This window comes from Typopeltis vanoorti, chromosome 23 (genome assembly GCF_054136105.1).
Source record: "Typopeltis vanoorti isolate ZY-2024b chromosome 23, IOZ_Tvanoo_1.0, whole genome shotgun sequence".
Classification (NCBI taxonomy): domain Eukaryota; kingdom Metazoa; phylum Arthropoda; class Arachnida; order Uropygi; family Thelyphonidae; genus Typopeltis; species Typopeltis vanoorti.
The window spans coordinates 23,275,502-23,293,739 of NC_143571.1; the positions used below are offsets into that span (position 1 = coordinate 23,275,502).

The 18,238-nt window shown below is 37.0% G+C and overlaps 1 protein-coding gene across 1 annotated transcript in view; it reads right to left on the reverse strand.

Annotated features, from left to right (window-relative positions):
• LOC150093689 (uncharacterized) overlaps nt 1-18,238 on the reverse strand; it is a 30,080-nt gene that overhangs the window by 6,280 nt on the left and 5,562 nt on the right. The window contains exons 2-3 of the mRNA XM_090413094.1: nt 2,626-2,701; nt 1,260-1,334 (exon numbers count right to left, since the gene is read on the reverse strand). Of these exons, the coding sequence (XP_090269220.1) occupies nt 1,260-1,334; nt 2,626-2,692 (142 nt within the window). The 5' untranslated portion in view covers nt 2,693-2,701. The remainder of the gene's footprint in view (nt 1-1,259; nt 1,335-2,625; nt 2,702-18,238) is intronic.

Below are 18,238 nucleotides of genomic sequence, written 5' to 3' on the forward strand. Positions count from 1 at the left end.
TTAAGAAGATTCAGAGGACCAGTGAAAACGGCAGAAAAACTATTCTGAATAACGAGCACACCAGGACAACCACAATTTATAAAGATTACTGAAAGTAAAGTTACAGGTATGTACTGGGCTAACTAATTCATCCACGATATAAATACTGTTGTGCGGGACGATATAAAGGGACAAATAGACCTAAATGAGGAGGAGTTAGCACAGCTATGCAACATCTTAAATGTGCTAACAGACTCAGATCTCAAAGAGGACTGATAAGCTGGAGGAATATTAATCCTTCTGTCTCTTTTTCTAACTTTAATGTTTTGTTCAGACAGCAGGGGATCGACCTGAACAAACCCGAGCAGCGAAGGCTTACAGCGAGTGCAGCTTCTTGTGGGCTGCATCACTCGGGTCAGGTCCTTCCCCCCCCCCCCACTTCTAAATTCACTTGTCTTGTCACATTTAACAGCTATCTAATAATAATAGTCTGGCCATTCTAACAAATCCAAGTTATTAGACATGGTTAAAAGCTCCAATACTAACAGCAGAACAAGAGCAAAATCACTTTACATGAACGGGACATCGGTCTCCTCTCCTTTTCAGCAAGATCCACTGTCATCAAAACTGTGGTCATCCCTGCACTACTACATGTCATTCATCTTACAGGTATCATGAAAAAACATAGAAACTGTCTGTACAAACCCTTATTTCAGTTCTTTTCTTCATGAGCAAGAGGTGGAGCTTTAACATCTTCTCCTTCTCTTACAAGAGGGATTTGACTTCTCAGTGCAGTCTCCTCACATGTTAGCAGCTATCTAGTTAAGTACTTTCCAGGATATTGTCTATCTTACTTCGATATAAGTAACCACAAAGGAGCACGTACGAAGATATCACCGAATACCATCAGACTACATGCCATCTTATCAGACAAACATCAATCAAAGAAATAAAAATGGTATCTTTAAAATCCAACCAACTGGACCCAAAAATCTTTCAATTTCCTAACCGCCAGTAACTTGAATATGGATATAGGAATTTTTTCAAGTAGCCTCGATGCTACCTTTCCAATCAAGACTTGTGTGTCATGGAGGGTAAGACACGGCAATTTTCCAGTGAAGTGGACAAAATACAGTAGAGGGCAGACAACCCCACTTGCTTCATGTGTGAACAGATTGAAACAGTTAATCACTTCGTCTATTATTAATAAGATGTATCTGGTTTCGCATCATCAGGGTCCTGCATGTGTGTGTGTGTGAATATTATTTATTTTAACCTACCTTCAGTATTTGTGCTCCGAAATCCTTTCTTCAGATAACGAAAAAAGTCTGCCACCCCTTCTCCGGGTATTGAGGCTGGAACAAATGAAAAGTATTTCGTAAATCCACGCTGTCATCTAGATTATTTGAATTTGTTGAATAAATGGCGTAAGATACCAACGATATCTAATCAGTAACTCTCAAAGCAGATTACATTTTAACAAATTGAATTTAACTACAGAATCGTTGCTTGCATATCAGTTCATAAATTTCCAATACTTACTCGTTTGAAATTTTTTATATATTTAGTAATTCAATATGAAATACAGTATTTGCTAATATTTGATGTCACATTTTTATGTTATGAGCAGCATTCGTATTACCTGCAGACTCTGCTCTTTTAGGGAGATGGTTAGAAAAAAATCTTAAAAATTATGATTATTCTAGCAACCTACATGCACTGTCATTGCAATCGGCTATAAAGGTTGAGTCGTCCTACCATACATTGGTGACACCTCCAGTCATACAAGTCGTATATTAAAAAACGTTAATATCCAAACCACTTTAAAACCCATACACATCCTTCAAGATTTTTGCAGATCCAGAAAGACAACATTGGTGCACGCAAGAGCTTATTTTTATTCTGCAAACCAACATAGCTTAGATGGAAAAAAAATTTGAAATGTGAAAAAATGAACACCTCAGCGATATTGAACACAACATTCATCTTGTACTTAAAGATACATTCCCAAAGCATACATACCCGAGCAGCAAGGTATTTTGATTGATTTTAAACATGCCTGTATTTAAAGATCGACTTTCAAAGAATTTAGAATATAACAGCTTGATTTATGATATAAAGTTTAAAAGCGTGCGCTTTACATGTACTCAGACTTGATTAACTAGACTTGTTTTTCAGCGAAGTTTTTATGTTTAATTAAACATTTAATTAACTTAATTTATTTCTTTTTCAATGTAAAATTATCTTCAGCTAGCTAAAATCGGATTATCAAGGAGAGTTAGAGAATAATTACTTTTTTTGTTGTTTTGTGACCTAAAATAAACAGTATGGTTAATAAACAAACTTAAGTCACTGAATCATATTATAAACATTCTGAAAACAGATTTTTTTCCATTTTTTTATTTTAAGAAAAATACTAAAGAAGGCATTTATTAAAGATAAATATTTACTTCACATATATTTGAAAAAAAAAAGGAATGGGGAAGGTGGACCACAGTCCTGTAAGTACCAGGAGAAAAAGAATAAATAACAAATACTCCTGCTCTGTAGATATAAAATGTGGAACATTTTTATGGTAATTACCCATTAAGATGTTCTGTTTCTTGAGGAAAATATTCATTAAAAAAAATCTTCATAAATACTTACCTGACAAAGAACATGGAGTCATCTGCAGCACCAAAATCACAAAGAAAGCTGACACGTTTGACGCCATATTGGACACCTAGAAACATAGTCACATATGTAGTTGATCATATAAACCTTGAAAACGGTAACTAGAGTTGAAGTATTCTATTTTTTCAAGAATCTTACTTTTTTTATGATACAAGTGGATATTATCTATTTGATGCCCGTTGCGTGCGAATTCTTTAGTTGGTTGATTACTTCTTACTGACTATACTGCCAATTAGGAATTAGAAACAGCCCCATGCATCAAATAAGATGAAGCCTTTGTAGCGGAAATAGAAATGTCAGTCATTGGTTCCTATAACGAAACCCCGCGTGCGTGTGTGTAATCATGATTTGAAGTCATGATTTGAATTTTGCATTGCAAAATCAATTTAGTGTTATAAAGGATGAGCCACGAACACCTGCTTAACGTTTTAAAATTGCATTTGTAAACTGTCAACTGTGTCTACTCGGACTTTAAACTACGACATATTACGGTCGTGATATACAGTATACTGTTCAAGATTAATTTACTAGTTTCATGACTACATTACAAACTACCGGATCTCAAAAATATCATTATTTGTGCACTGTTTTGATTCCTCTTTATTTCCTGTTGGTCCATTAACTTTTCGGCACCTTGAGCTAGATCTTTTAATTTTGAAGAAAATACTGATTTTTTTCAGCAAACTTTCCTTCAAATACAGGAAGATATAACCATAAAAATGAATTATGTTTTACATACTTATACACTGGGGTCCAAAACCCAAGAACCAGCACAATTTCTGAAGATTACAACCGCAAATTCAGACGAATCAGCGTGTGGCAATTTGTATAACTGATGATTTCGAGTATAAAGCGGATACACGTTTAAATTTTCGAATCGTGAGCAAAGAGATCGCGTGGTAGCACTCAACAGGATAAGAGACAAAAGTCTGCGTTCAGCGAATTGTGTTTGAAGGAAGCTCTTTTCGTGAAGAAATAAAGTTACAAACTTGGATGTCTTGCTATGTCTCAAAGACATCATCTAGATGATTTCACGCGGGGAAAAATTATTGGAAAGCTTGAAGAAGGTCGTAGAAGTACTGATATTGCCAAAGAGTTTGGAATCTGACATAGAGATGTATCCAGGCTTTGGGCAGTATTTATACCAAGGAATATGTTCCACTTTACTAAGAGGTCGCCCTTGCTCTACCATTGGAGCATGAAGACAGAATTTTGGTTGTAACAGCAAAACGCAATCGACGCACCACGGCAGGTCAGCTTGCAAGTCGGTCCATTCAAGAACAGATAGTACGGGGATATCTCGATAAACTGTGGCAAGACGTTTCTGCGACAAGTAGGCCTATACGCCCGAATGCCTGTAGTTTGCATCCCTATATCCACAACTCATCGCAGAGCACGTTGTCAGTGCTGCTGTATTTATAAAAATTGGACATTGAGCTAATGTACTCTTTACAGACGAGAGTCGTTTTGGTCTTTCCTCCGATTCTAGACACTTGATCCGGCGTGAAAGTGGTACTGCTTACCATCCAGAGAATGTTCTTGAAAGAGATAGATACGGTAGTGCTGGAGTTATGCTATGGAGAGGCATTATTCTTAATAGACGCACCGAGTTACAAGTGCTAAAAAAAATGGACTATGACTTGTGAACAATATTGCAACGAAGTTCTTCAACGTCATGTTCGATTGTTCCGTGATGCTGTAAGCAAAGAATTCATTTTTATGGTTGATAGTGCTACACCACATCGTACACGAGTAGCGGAGATACTTCTGGAGATCGATGATATTAATCAAATCTAGTGGGTAGCACGCTCCCCAGATCTCAACCCTCATAGAACATGTTTGGAACGCAATAGAGAGACGCATTGCTGCTCGAAATTCCCCTCCAGAAAACAAACAAGGCATTATCCTTGTTCTGAAGGAGTGTGCCAGTTTGCCTCAAGAACTCCTGAATCACTTGGTACTAAGCATGGTACGACGTGGTGCTAGCTGCATCACAGTTTGGGGTGGATATATTGCATACTGAAATGTCTCTCCGCATAGTTTTCTCTAGGCACTATACTATACATTAATTGCTTAACTACATCCTTGGGAAATTTGTAACTTTTGCCAAAAACGTATTATAATTTAATTTGTACGAAATTTATAACACCTTTTGTGTAATATAATTTCTTAGTATGCTGGAGATAATTTTATGTCCACACTTGGCCATAGTCATGAAAATGTTTTCATATACAGGTAAAAATGTAGTTTTCCTTAGCTTCCCAGTGTATATTTCCCAACTTGCTGCTTCTGATGTTCATCTCAAATAAGTTATTTACCAGGTTAAAAATCAAAGAGTGATAATATTTAATCTCGAAGCAATGTGATTCTTTCTCCTGTGCTACATTGATCTGCTGAAAGTTACTTGATGCCAAACGTAGATCTGGTAGGAATAATTTCTGTGTTTTATGTACTCCATTTTATACACTTCTTTTTTTGCTACTTTAACATAAGCATTATTTGTTGTGATTTTTTTGCCAATACCTTTCTATAGCGACAATCAATATATTTACACATGTCATCTGGGAGTATTTTGGATGTTTAAAACCAGTCAGATTTAAAATCAGTTGAAACGAAGGCGAACAGTGTTTTCCAATAATTTTTATATTCGCCATCTCACAACTATGTAGATTTGAGATCCCAAATAGGTTCTATTGTTGTTGTACTCTGTATTTAACTGACATACTACGAAGTTCTTGATCTGTAAAATAGCTTTGGTGTATTTTTTAACGTATTTCTATATTGAAGTAATGGTAGCTTAGTCAGATATTTACAATATTCGACCCGAGACGTGGAATTCTCTCCTCCCCCCCTCCATGGGAGAAGTTTTTCAAATATTATTCGCTCCAATAATACTGGAATTGTTCACAATATTATAAATTTATGTGTAATTAAAAAGAAAAAAGTAATAGTTCCTCACATTTAAATATATTTGAAAAACTGTCTAGAAAAATATCTTTTTACAGTGAGGCGAGTCGAGCGAACAAAGAGATTACTTCATCGCCACACACCTTAGTTTCCAAATCCTATAACTCATTAGTATCGTATGGGTAAGTATTAAAACATAATACTGTGGGTTCTTGGGGAAAATGGTGCAATCCAATCCTCACCTCTAATTGTACTCTCTATTAGCTTAAATCTGAAATCAATATGATGGCACAACATGGTGAGATTTCATGTTAACAGGAATGTCCTCTACAACCCTTAGGGTTCATATCAAGAAATTGATTATATATACCTTATATATACTATGTTTTTTCCTATACATAAATACCTATGACAAAGTTTAATTTATAAATTTCGCACAGTAAGAGATTAACAACAATAACTAATAATAAAACGGAACAATTATAACAACATCTTCTTCTTCTTTCACTCTGCCTTATCCCATGTTAAACGGGGTCGGCGCACCAATCTTTAACCTTCCTCTTCCAAGTTCTCCGGTCCAGAGCATCCTTCTGACTCCATCCTTTCTCCCTAAGACCCTCTGTCATCTTATCCCTCCACCTGAGCTTGGGCCTGCCTCCTTCCCTCCAACTCCATATACTCTACTCGTTTACCAACATACTCCTCACCCCTCCTCTCAACATGTCCAAACCACCTCAGCCTACTTTCTTGTATCTTCTTGCCAATTGGTTTCACCTTAACCGTCCCTCTGATGTAGTAATTCCTTATCCTGTCCTTCTTTGTCACACCACTCATCCATCTCAACATCCGCATCTCCGCTACCTCCATCTTCCTCTCCTGTGCCTTGGTTATAGGCCACGTCTCCGCACCATGGAGCATCGCCGGCCTCACCACCATCTTATAGAGCTTTCCTTTCCTCTTACAACTCACTCTCTTGTCGCACAGGACCCAGCTCATCTTCCTCCAATTCATCCAACCGCATGTTATTCGGTGCTATATTTCCTCATCCAGGTCACCATTCCTCTCGACAACCGATCCAAGGTACTTGAATTTTTTCCCTGAAATTAGCCTTTCACCCTGGAGTCGTATGACGATATCCTCGTCACTCCCCGTTGACATATATTCAGTCTTCGCCCAGTTAATTGTCATGCCGCTCTTCTCCAATGCCTTTCTCCACTCTTCCAGGGTATTTTCAAGCTTCTCTCGGGATGATTCGCATAGAACAATGTCATCGGCAAACAGCATGCTCCATGGTGCCTCCTTCTTGACATCCTCCACTAGTACATCCATGACCAGGTCAAAGAGGTAGGAGCTCAGAGCTGACCCTTGGTGTAGCCATACGACAATAGGGAACCCTTCTGTCATGCCGACACTAGACCTGACCTGAGTTTCTGTTCCCTCATACATCTCCTTCATCAACCCCACGTACTTCTCCGACACCCCCTTCTTCCTCATACACCTCCATACCTCCTGCCTGGCCACTCTGTCGTATGCCTTTTCCAGGTCTATAAACACCATGTGCAGATCCACTTGCATCTCTCTATATTTCTCCATCAATCGCCTTAGCGCAAATATTGCATCCGTTGTCCCTCTTCCTGGCATAAATCCAAACTGCTCCTCACCAATTTTCGTTTCCTGCCGTAACCTTGCTTCAATTACTCTTTCCCATATTTTTAATGTGTGTGACATCAGCTTGATTCCTCTATAGTTGCCACAGTTATAATTATAACAATTATAACAACATACTGTAATAAAGTTATCTGAATGTGAATGGAATCTTAGCAACCTCATATGTATGTAGCTTTCTCCATCTTAACGAGTTACCCTGGTGTTGGACAATCTCTGCGATCAGCCGAACTGTCTATTACTAAAAGAAAGAGCAATACGGCTTAATATCGGCGATGTAAAATTACATAAGCAAAATGGAGATCCAACATTATTTCAAAGCCGAATGTTTGTAGAGACTATGAAAGTTTCGTAAGTTGACCTTTCGTATGTTAATATCTTCGGACCTGGATTGACCGCGGATACAGGGGTCCTACTGTACATGTATATGTAGTGATTTCCAAATACAAAGAAAAACTCTTTTTTTTTTTTTTTTCCTCATCTACACAAACAATTCAACCTGTTTTCAATACGGTGTGTCTAAAAATGGGAAATGTAAAACACTTACCTTAATGTAGTCCTTATAGTCCTTATAAGGACTGGCTTAAAGGGGCGAAGCAAGAATGCTTTTCATATTCCCCGTTATCTGTAGCGGACAGTGTAGGGATAAGGTTATTGAGCTATTATTGAAGCTCTGATCATGGCAGAAGGGTAACAGCAATAGCCGAGCCTCAGTTAGAGCTTCATTAGCTACAGCATTGCCATCCATTACCCTCCAAGAGTATTGGATTGAATGAATCAATCACCGACTATGTAAGTAAAGGTGAAATCTCAAAAATACGGACGATCTCTAGGCCACTCCATAGTGGGCGAAAGACCGTCCTAATCTCAGCTTTGGTTCCACTCAGTGACGGGCTCCCCGACCACTGAGCAGAACCGCTCAAATTCCGAAGAAAATAATTCACCGACAAAGCCCCTCAGCGGGCCGTGCCGGAGAACAACCTCCCCGGAGACTCAAATTGCTCCCTTAAGGCAAAAACCTTAAGAGAGCGAACTCAAAAACTCATCACCCAAGGGGGTAACAGCAACAGCCGAACCTCAGTTAAACTTCATTGGTACAGCATTGCATTGTTGCCATCCATTACCTCCAAGGGCATTAATGAATCAATCACCGACTATGTAAGTAAAGGTGATATCTCAAAAATACGGACGATCTCTAGGCCACTCCATAGTGGGCGAAAGACCGTCCTAATCTCAGCGTTGGTTCCACTCAGTGACGGGCTCCCCGACCACTGAGCAGAACCGCTCATATTCCGAGGAAAATAAATCACCGGCAAGTACCCCTCAGCGGGCCGTGCAGGAGAACACCTTCCCCGGAGACTCAAAGTGCCCCCTTAGGGCAAAACCTAAGAGAGCGAACTCATTAACGCAGGATAACAGCAACAGCCGAACCTCAGTTAAACTTCATTGGTTCAGCATTGCCATCCGTTACCCTATATGGGCATCTCATATAAAATCAATCACCGTATGTGTAAGTAAAGGTGATATCTCAAAAATATCGGATCGGACGATCTCTAGGCCACTCATTCGTGGGCGAAAGACCGTCCAAATCTCAGCGTTGGTTCTACTCAGTGAAACTCGAGTACCGAGCAGAACCCCTCATATTCCGAGGAAAATAATTCACCGGCAAGTACCCCTCAGCGGGCCGTGCCGGAGAACACTTTCCCCGGAGACTCAAAGTGCTCCCTTATGGCAAAACCTAAGAGAGCGAACTCATTAACCCAGGATAACAGCAACAGCCGAACCTCAGTTAAACTTCATTGGTTCAGCATTGCCATCCGTTACCCTATATGTATATGTATGGGCATCTCATATAAAATCAATCACCGCATCTCACGTCGATTGATTTCCTCATCTCACCTCTCATATAAAATCAATCACCGCATCTCACGTCGATTGATTTCCTCATCTCACCTTAATAATGTAAAACAAATGTTTCAAATTATATATTTTATCTATGTAAAAAAGTTTTAACAATGTATTATTCTTTTGTAAATAATTTTGAATCTTATAAAATATGTAAATTCTTTTAATCTTTTTTAAATAGTTTATTAAGATAAATAATATTTTATATTTAAATTTTAATATTATTCGAAAAATATCTAAATAAGAATTAAATCCGATCTTCGTAGTAGACTCAAAAATCGCTTAGATAAGGCTTCAAATAACAATAGAATATTCAAATCAAATATTAGATTGCATATTAATAAAATAAATAAACACGAAAAAGGTGCCTATCTTTTAAATGATTTTTCTAATGTAATTAAAGAAAATTGTCTTTCTTTAGTTAGAAAATTAAAGTAATGAGAGTATATTTGAGATTATAGGGTCACAGCTAGCCGAGGTCAAAGGGATTTCGTATTGAAGGAGAAGAGGGAGGAGTTTGCAACCCCTGATGAGGGATCTTCTGAAGTGTCCATTTTATTTCTGACTTTTCAGTATGTTTCGTGAAAGAGGGTAACCGAGGTTAGTTTACTTTCTTGAAAGCGGACCGGTTTCGTGAACTTTGAATTGTCGTATGGCTAAATAGGCCACACTTAGAAGGGCCAACAATTTTTATTGTTTACCTTTAAAATCAGAATGATGGTTCCTCCTCCTCTTTCCCCCACCCTCCTTTCGCGTGTGTGTCCCTTTATCATCAGTGTGTTCTTCGTTGCTTGTTGACATTAATATCAGTTACAGAAGAGGTAACCTTACTGCTTCTATTAGACATGGGCGTTTACTTCCTCTCAGGTGTCAGACAGTACGTAATAGACGTCGATAATAAATCTCGGAACGCAGAAAAAAAAAAAAAGAAAAACGACAAGGACGTTGACCTCGAAACAACAAAAATGCATCAAGTGTAAGAACAGCTAAACTACTATCGTTATTGTAAAGTTCTTTGTGGTATTCTGAACTGTTCACGAGTCAAGGGTACGTATTGAAGTTAATTCATCGCAAACGCTTTGTTCTGTTAAGAACAAAAGTCCAGAAGAAATTCAGTGAAGTTAGTCGAGTTACTTATGGAATTCTCAAAGACATTCCTCAGCTGACTGGAATATCTTCAGGGTAAACTTTAACCCTGAAGATATTTCGTGCTGTAAGCTATCATAAACAGGAAGTGTTTTTAATAAGCCATGTATAATATATTCCAAGGTCGTTTGAAAGTCGTGACGTGAGCCGATTCCTGTTGTCACGGGATAGAATAATACAGCTATTAGTATAATGATTAAGGTGGAGGTTACTGTTAGGACTACTCAGAATTCATTTGTAGATCTACGAAAAAATGATGGTCTGATTTAACTGCATTTTACAAAGAATCCTGAAAGGATAAATCTTTCACGTAGGACAAAATATTTTTTCTAAAACAGAGATAGTTTTCATTGTTTCCCTTGAGTCAATACTTTAAAATATTTAAATAACATGTCAGTAGAGGAATCGACAAAATTGTCGAAAATGTGTAGCGAGAGGAACTTAGACATGTCTAAATTTATTTCCGATTATAGTATACTTTTAAATTTGGTATTATTAAAGTACTGTATTTTTAAAGTGGTTATAAGCGAAGTGAAGTACGTCGCTTATACTCATGTTTTTTCGCTGACAAAGTGGCGGCCAGTGAAAATTTTAAGTGGGGGGGGGGGGTGCCGCATATACAAAAAAAAAAAAAAAAAATTCCCCTAATCAGTAACCAATTTATTAATTAATAAATTTACATATTAAAAAATTGCTTTATTAAAATTATTTCCCCCTCACCACGAACACGCACCAATAATAAACAATAACAATATTTCACAGAAATAACGCCTGCAAGCATACAATTTATCTGTAGCGACACTGCTCCACGAGCAGTGTCGAATTTACTTGTTACGTGCAGCGATAAGTGCAAACAAATATCGAAGAGTCTAGCTGCAATTGGCCGAACGCGATAATTCCGACACTGCGTTAGATCGCAGTGCATTTGTTTCGTAATCGAAGCGTTAATCGAACAATTCCACTTATTAACTATTCAATCAATGTCAAAACATAAGCTGTAACCTTTAACATGTTGTACTGCATTTAAATAATGTTGTAAGCATTGCTATTATTTATAAACACAAACAAAATTTAATTTTTTTCATTTTTTTTCCCTTGGGGGGGGTGCTGCAGTGTCGCAGTGCTTATGTACAAGCCGCCACTGCAAAGAACAGAAAAATTGTTAATTTAAACTACTATATCTTTTTCTTCTTCTTCTTCTTCTACAGCACAAATCGAGCCTTGGGTTCCTGGATTAGCTGCTTCCAATCTTGTCTGTCCAAAACTTTATTTCTCCAGTTTAGACACTGTAGTGTGATGTTTATATCTGGACTAATGGTGTCTGTCCATCTCGTTCTAGGTTTTCCTTTTGGTCTTTTATCAAGAATTTTACCATTTATTGCCCTCTTAAGAATATTGTCATTTTCCATACGAAAAACATGTCCTGCCCACGCCAACTTTTCGAACTTGATTTCACTGGATACTGTGGGTTCTTTATGAAGTTCGTATAACTCATGGCTGCTTCTGATTTTCAAGAGACCGTTATCATTCACTTGTACAAATATTTTTCTAAGGATTTTCCTTTCAAAAACTGAAATCAAATTCTCCACTCTCGCCTTAAAGATCCTGGTTTCACGTCCATAGGCAACAAGTGGACAAATCATCGATTATATTTTTTACTTTAGTTTTCCAATGAATATCTTTTGAACTGAGTAACCTGATTAACTTGTCCTTTATTCGCTTCTGCACTTCCACCATCTCATTTCTGTATACTTCTAGATACTCCATGCATAATAAATATACGTCCTTACAGCTTGATTTACTCATGGATGAGAATCGGTAGCTGACATTGTGGCCTGAAGGGTAAATACGAGAAGACACATGTTTTAAGTAATACATATTTGGTAATTGGAGATAGTCAAAGTTTGCAATATTAGTGATCTTGCATCAACTACAGAGGCTTGCAAAGGTCAAGGAACCAATTAGCGGAACAGTGAAACCGCGAAATCAACAAATGTTATCTTTCAAAGCATATTGGAAATAAAAGCTTTAAAAATACTTGACTGTTAATATCTTATCGAATTATAATAGTAAGTAAGAAATCGTTTTCGCTGAATAACAATTTTTCAATATTCGTAGAAGAAAGAAAGATGACACCTTTGGTGAATACCCAGATACACTGCTTGGACACCCCCATTGACAAGATGCATCGTGCAATGTAACGAGTCACGTGTTTGCAGCTGGGTATAAATTAGAGGAATATAATGTTCCCAAGTCAGGGCAATTGAGTCCGGGTGCGACGAAGGGAATGCTACGAGAAGGGAACTGACGGATTTGAAAGAGATGTTGTGATAGGATGGCATGTTGCAGGCTTATCGATGAAAAATTCGGACATCGCGGGTCAAAAATTTAGTGCTACCATGGAAGATGGAAGAGCAGGGGAATCAACTGTACTACCCGAAGTGGATGATTCAGCACACTCGCCGAAACTGATCTTGGGATGATACGAAGGATGTAGAAAAATGCCATTCATTGGCTGACAGGTTGAATGAAGAGTTCCTGGACCACGAATCTGCACAAAAACATTCAGAACCAAGACTCACAACCTAAGTTTCCATGGTAGGACAGCGATATGATTCCCAACAAAATTCCCACATTACCTGAACCAACATGCAGAATCGTTTTCAGTGGTTCGAAGATCGTGTACAGTGGGAAGTGGAAGCTTAGAAAGCTGTGTTATGGAGCGGCTAATCATCCCCCCCCTTCTACCAAATAGATGGACTTGGGTATGGTCGATGCCCTGTGAAACGTATCTTAACAGAGTGCATAACCCCAAGTATGGGGTTATGCACTCTGATGAGGAGGTACCCATCTGATGGTGTGGTCCTGTTTTTCCTGGTTTGGCCTCGGAACTCTGTTTGTGGTGCCACGAACATTGAACTCCGAGAGGTATCTAAATATTCTGGACAATTCAATGCTTCCTACTTTGTGAGGTTTCTACCAGTGGCGAATTCTCCATGCTTGCTATGTGCTTGCTGCGCATGCTCATTAATTGAGAAAGAAGTAATACTTATTTGTTAATAAATGCATGCATTTATAAGCATTCCATTTAGGCTTGTATTTTTGTAGACAGAAGATGTCTTAAGCTTGCGCGGCAATAATTTAGTTTTGCGTTGTGTATCGAAGGCCGATGCTTCCTCGTCTAGTCAAAGCTACCTTGGGTTGCTCGGTTGTGGAGCTTCCAGGTCCTCGCTGCGGTACTATGATTTCATGCGCGCGCATAACCATTTCCGCTCCCTTCACGTCGTCTTAAACACAGGCCATACGCAGTCAAAGTAGCTCTAGCTAGTGAGCTTCAGCCAGCCTTTACAAGTGTGCTTGTTGCTTGAGAAAATTAAGTTACAACCAACTTTTAATGACGATGTTATTGACCAGTTCATAAAGAAGAACCGTAGGGTAGAATTTGTATTCAAGTTGCTAAATTGAAAAAGATAGAATATCATTTGTAAAATAAATGTTGTGTTTGTATAATTAAATGTACATACATTTCTAAATACAGGTAACTCTCGTATAATGGGAGATCATTATCCATAAATTAACTTTCTTGCCAAGTCCAATCCGTCTGCTAATTTCTTTAACGGATTCATCCCAATCAGAATCTTCGGCAGAACTTTCCTCATTTCGACGCCATCTATTAATTGTACCAGTTCCTCCTCATTTAAATGGTCAGTAATTCATTATTCCGCTAATCAGACTTCAATCACACCTCTCACTCCCTGAATGATAACAAGAGCAAGCGTGAATTTCGAGACCAGCATTCGTCCCTGGTTTCTACTTAACATTCCAGCAAGACAATGAGCCGTGTCATAAGGATGCTGCTTTAATTGCGTGGTTTGTGGACATGAACGTCACCACAATAAGCTCATTACAGGAAAAATGGTCCAAAATTCCCATTGATTGTTATCGTACGCTCCTGGTAAGTATGCCAGGTAGGATCGCTGCAGTCATAGCGCGAAAGAAGATCCTGCATCTAATTAAGGTGGGAGCCATGGCTGTTTGTTCCTCACACTATGATCTCCATTGATTTCTTTCCAAGTAGTCAACCGTTGTATAGCCGGTTTGAAGATTTCTTTGCTTCACTTTGTTGCTTTTATTTGTCTTTACAGACAAATTCGGATCACCAGGCTGACTTCTTTGATTGTTTATCTACGAAATTGATTTTCTACAGTCTAATTACCCAAACAATGAAGTCATCTTCATTGGAAAGGTTCACAGCAAAGTCATCCCAACATTCTGTGTTTCGAACTAGCTTTCCATCTCTAACTTCGCAGATCAAGCAGAAGGGAAGCCGAATTATTTAAGGTTAGTAATGATCTAACAAACACTGTTAATCGGAAAATCCTTCTGATCCAGATGCCTCCACTTGCGCTAAAAAATTTGGGTTATGGAATTAACACCCATATTTTATCGCCTATAGAAGTTGTCTTATTCATTTGGAATTTACTCAACAGCATGGAGGCAACCTTTTATCAAGCCTGTTCTTAAAAGGGAGATAAAAGTTAGCCATCATTCCATTGTCCTCACTTTTAGCCAAATCATTTAATTACTGATCGCTAATCAAAGATACAAGATAGAATTGAATTGAATCGAATATCAAATTTAAAAATGTTTATACTTTCTTAAAAAAGAAAAAAGAACTTGCTAAAAATTATATTTATAATGAATCCCAACTTAGTAGCCGAAGCCATTGTCTTACACCATAAGTTTAAAATAAAATGTCGTATTTATAAGAATTTTAAAATTACTGTGTTGCTAATAAAATAATACAGTCGTCTGCTTGAAAATTGACATTAAAAAATCATGCATTACACGTTCCAGTGAACCTGAAGAATTAACCCAGACTTAGTTGTTCATATGAAATAATAATAAATAAATTAAGTGGATCTAAGACCTATTGTGTTGTCAAAAAACGGAAATGCAATCTGCTTAAGAAATCATAACTTTACCACAATTCAAACATTTATTTAAAGAAAGCCTCATACACCTAATTAGTTTTTATATATAGCACGATAAAATCTTTATCACTGACAGGAAGCAATTAACCAGAAACCGGTTGTAGGGTTTTAGATCTGTATTATGTTTACGTTTATATGTTTACTTAATAGCTGCACGATGATTCATACTATACTATTATTAAATATCATGAATATGAATATATAGAACAGAAGAATGACCTAAAAGTGCTTCAAAACAAGTTGGCCTTCGTTGACCGCAAATCTGAGAACAAAGAAAAAAAGCATTCGCTGGTATTCGTGTTAATTCAGTCTCGAACACTGTGGAATAGTGAAAACAACTAATTTAATGTTTAGACGTCGTTTGTCTGTTTTGATAGAACTATTTCTTAGAAACTAATTTTGTAAATATCTTTGAAATTATAATTTTTAGCAAAGAAAAAGGTGTGTGGGGGGGGGGGGATTTAACCCTTTTTCATTTTTATGTTAGGATTAATGATCTGTCACGACTAATTAATTCATTTGGCATCTTAAAAACCAAAGTATGTCCTGGGCGGAGAATTTAATTAGGATAATAATACTAACATCCCTTAATGCTATATAATTTACAGTAGGTCAAGGTCAGACACTTATCAGATATAAAAAAAAAGAAAACTTGCCAAAAACAATCACTGGACTATATTCATCGTTTCTACTGTACGCCGCCAGATAGAGACCCTTCGACACTTCTGCGCATGTCAGAGAAGGAGAATCCATTCCGATAATAGGGTAATCAATGCGTTTCGTGGGATGAGTGTTTATTATTATACGTTGGAAAATTAGTTCTTAAAGTGGTAACTATTTTGCTTGTACAACAGTCGGAAAATTTACGTATACAGCACGTGATTTCGCGTGTTGGTGACCAATCCGTACATCATTTATTTCTTTCTTCCTTCAGCATAAATTGACTATTCTTGGCACATTGCCAAGCTCGGTTCTATGAAGTTTAGGGGTACAATAGTTTCTCATTTTTATACTGCATTCTATTAGCTTTCGCAAATTTTTCATCTCGGTCTTCTACACTCGTGCTTTTTCTAGTTGCGGATATTCTCTTAATATTTTGCTCTCATGGATTGTTTTCATGAATTTTTTCCTTTGAAATGTTAATTAATTAATCGCAAACTAATTTTTGGATTAAACTAATGAGTGAGGAAATCGATGACAAAATACAGTTATGAATATTTACTGCAGGAACTGGTTTATTTTATAAGGCCTGCGTTTAAAGATATTTATTATTATTATTTTATATAACATTATTATATAAGTAACACGGTGATATAAATGAATTATAAAAAGTTATAAAATTAGATAATATATTGGATGTTCTCCATTCAATAACTCTATCAGTTGTGTAATTATTGGTATTACAATTAGTAATAATAATTAGTGGGAATATAATGATTATATACAATTTTTGTTTTCATTTCACAATAACAATGTAAGTCGCACTCAACAGCTACAAATTGTTAACAATGGCATCACCAATGCATAGGGGTTGATTCAGGACTCAACTTTGTATTAGTAATACTCAAGAAGAGCTATGTTAAAACTTTACTGTGAATGTTCGGACCTCGAATGAAAGCACTAGCCCACTTTTATGACTGATCCCCGAACTTAGCTGACATATTACTACCACAGCTAAAACTATAATCCATGACTGCATTTTTTTTTTGGGGGGGGTGGAGGAATGTATTATTTCATGTGGGGATGACACACGAGAAACAAGAAAAGCCCAGTGCTTAAAATAGTCAAAATTAGAAGCCATTTTTATATGAAAGAAGAGGGAATAGAGGTTTATGTAACTCTCCAGAACTTTATATGCGACATCATTTAAAAGTATTCTATTAAACATTAACGTTTGGAAGAGATAACGCAGTAATTCTAAGGTGTCACCTTCCTTACATTTATATTAAAATAATGAGTGCGGGGCAGTGATAGCCACGCACATGTAGACGAAGCACGTATTATAGGATTTCGTGAACAATAAAAGCACATTCTGGTTATTTTACAGCCAAATAAAGCAATTTCTACAAAATGAAGCAGCAAGAGTGAAGGTAAATACTGTTACTGTTTGCATAACATATGGAATCTTAGTGGAAGGCAGTGGAAATGGTTTGCAAAACAAACTCAAGAGAGCAAAGTCGCTTGCTCTTGCAATTTTTTGTTGGTTTGTAAATATAACTATTTGTTTCTGTATCTTATTATGACTAGAGTCTAGATTTGACCTTCTATGTACACTAAAATATGACTTTCGTTTTGTGGGTTGAATAAAATAAACTATTTGCTCTTAACTATGGATTATATTGCCAAAATAAACAGAAATCTTGCTTTAGGTTTTGAATAATGTTGCGTGCATCGCCATGTTTGAAACTGTTAAATACATGCACACAAAGCAAAATACCAAACATTGAATTTAGAATGTATGTCAAATGCGTATTTTATAAAACAAGCCGAAAATACACTTTTGTCGTCAAGAATTAATAATCAACGAAGATCAACTTCTCTCTCTCTCCTCTCACTCTGGTACTTAGCTTCTTATCCACGTATACACTGGAATATGACTCTCATTTTGCTGGTTGTCTCGTATGTTGTGTCTGAATATAATGTATTTTAAAAAAAGAAGCCTGATTCAATTATAGACTTCAAGATAAAATAGACTTCTGGGTTCGAGACTAGTGTTGAGAAGCAAAAAAAAAAAAAAAAAAGAATGGGATATGAAATGAAAATAAATTTCGTACATTACGAAAGGAAGTATTATAATAATCAAGGCACAACTGACATTTATGAAGATTTTTATGCAATGAGGTTTTTTTTTCACCCATTCTGCTACATAGAACTGGTGAAAAGATGATTTCAAATGAAAGCTCTAAGTTTAATAAACAATACTAAAAATCTTATATAAAACCGAAACGAACATTAAATCAGTGGTGTAG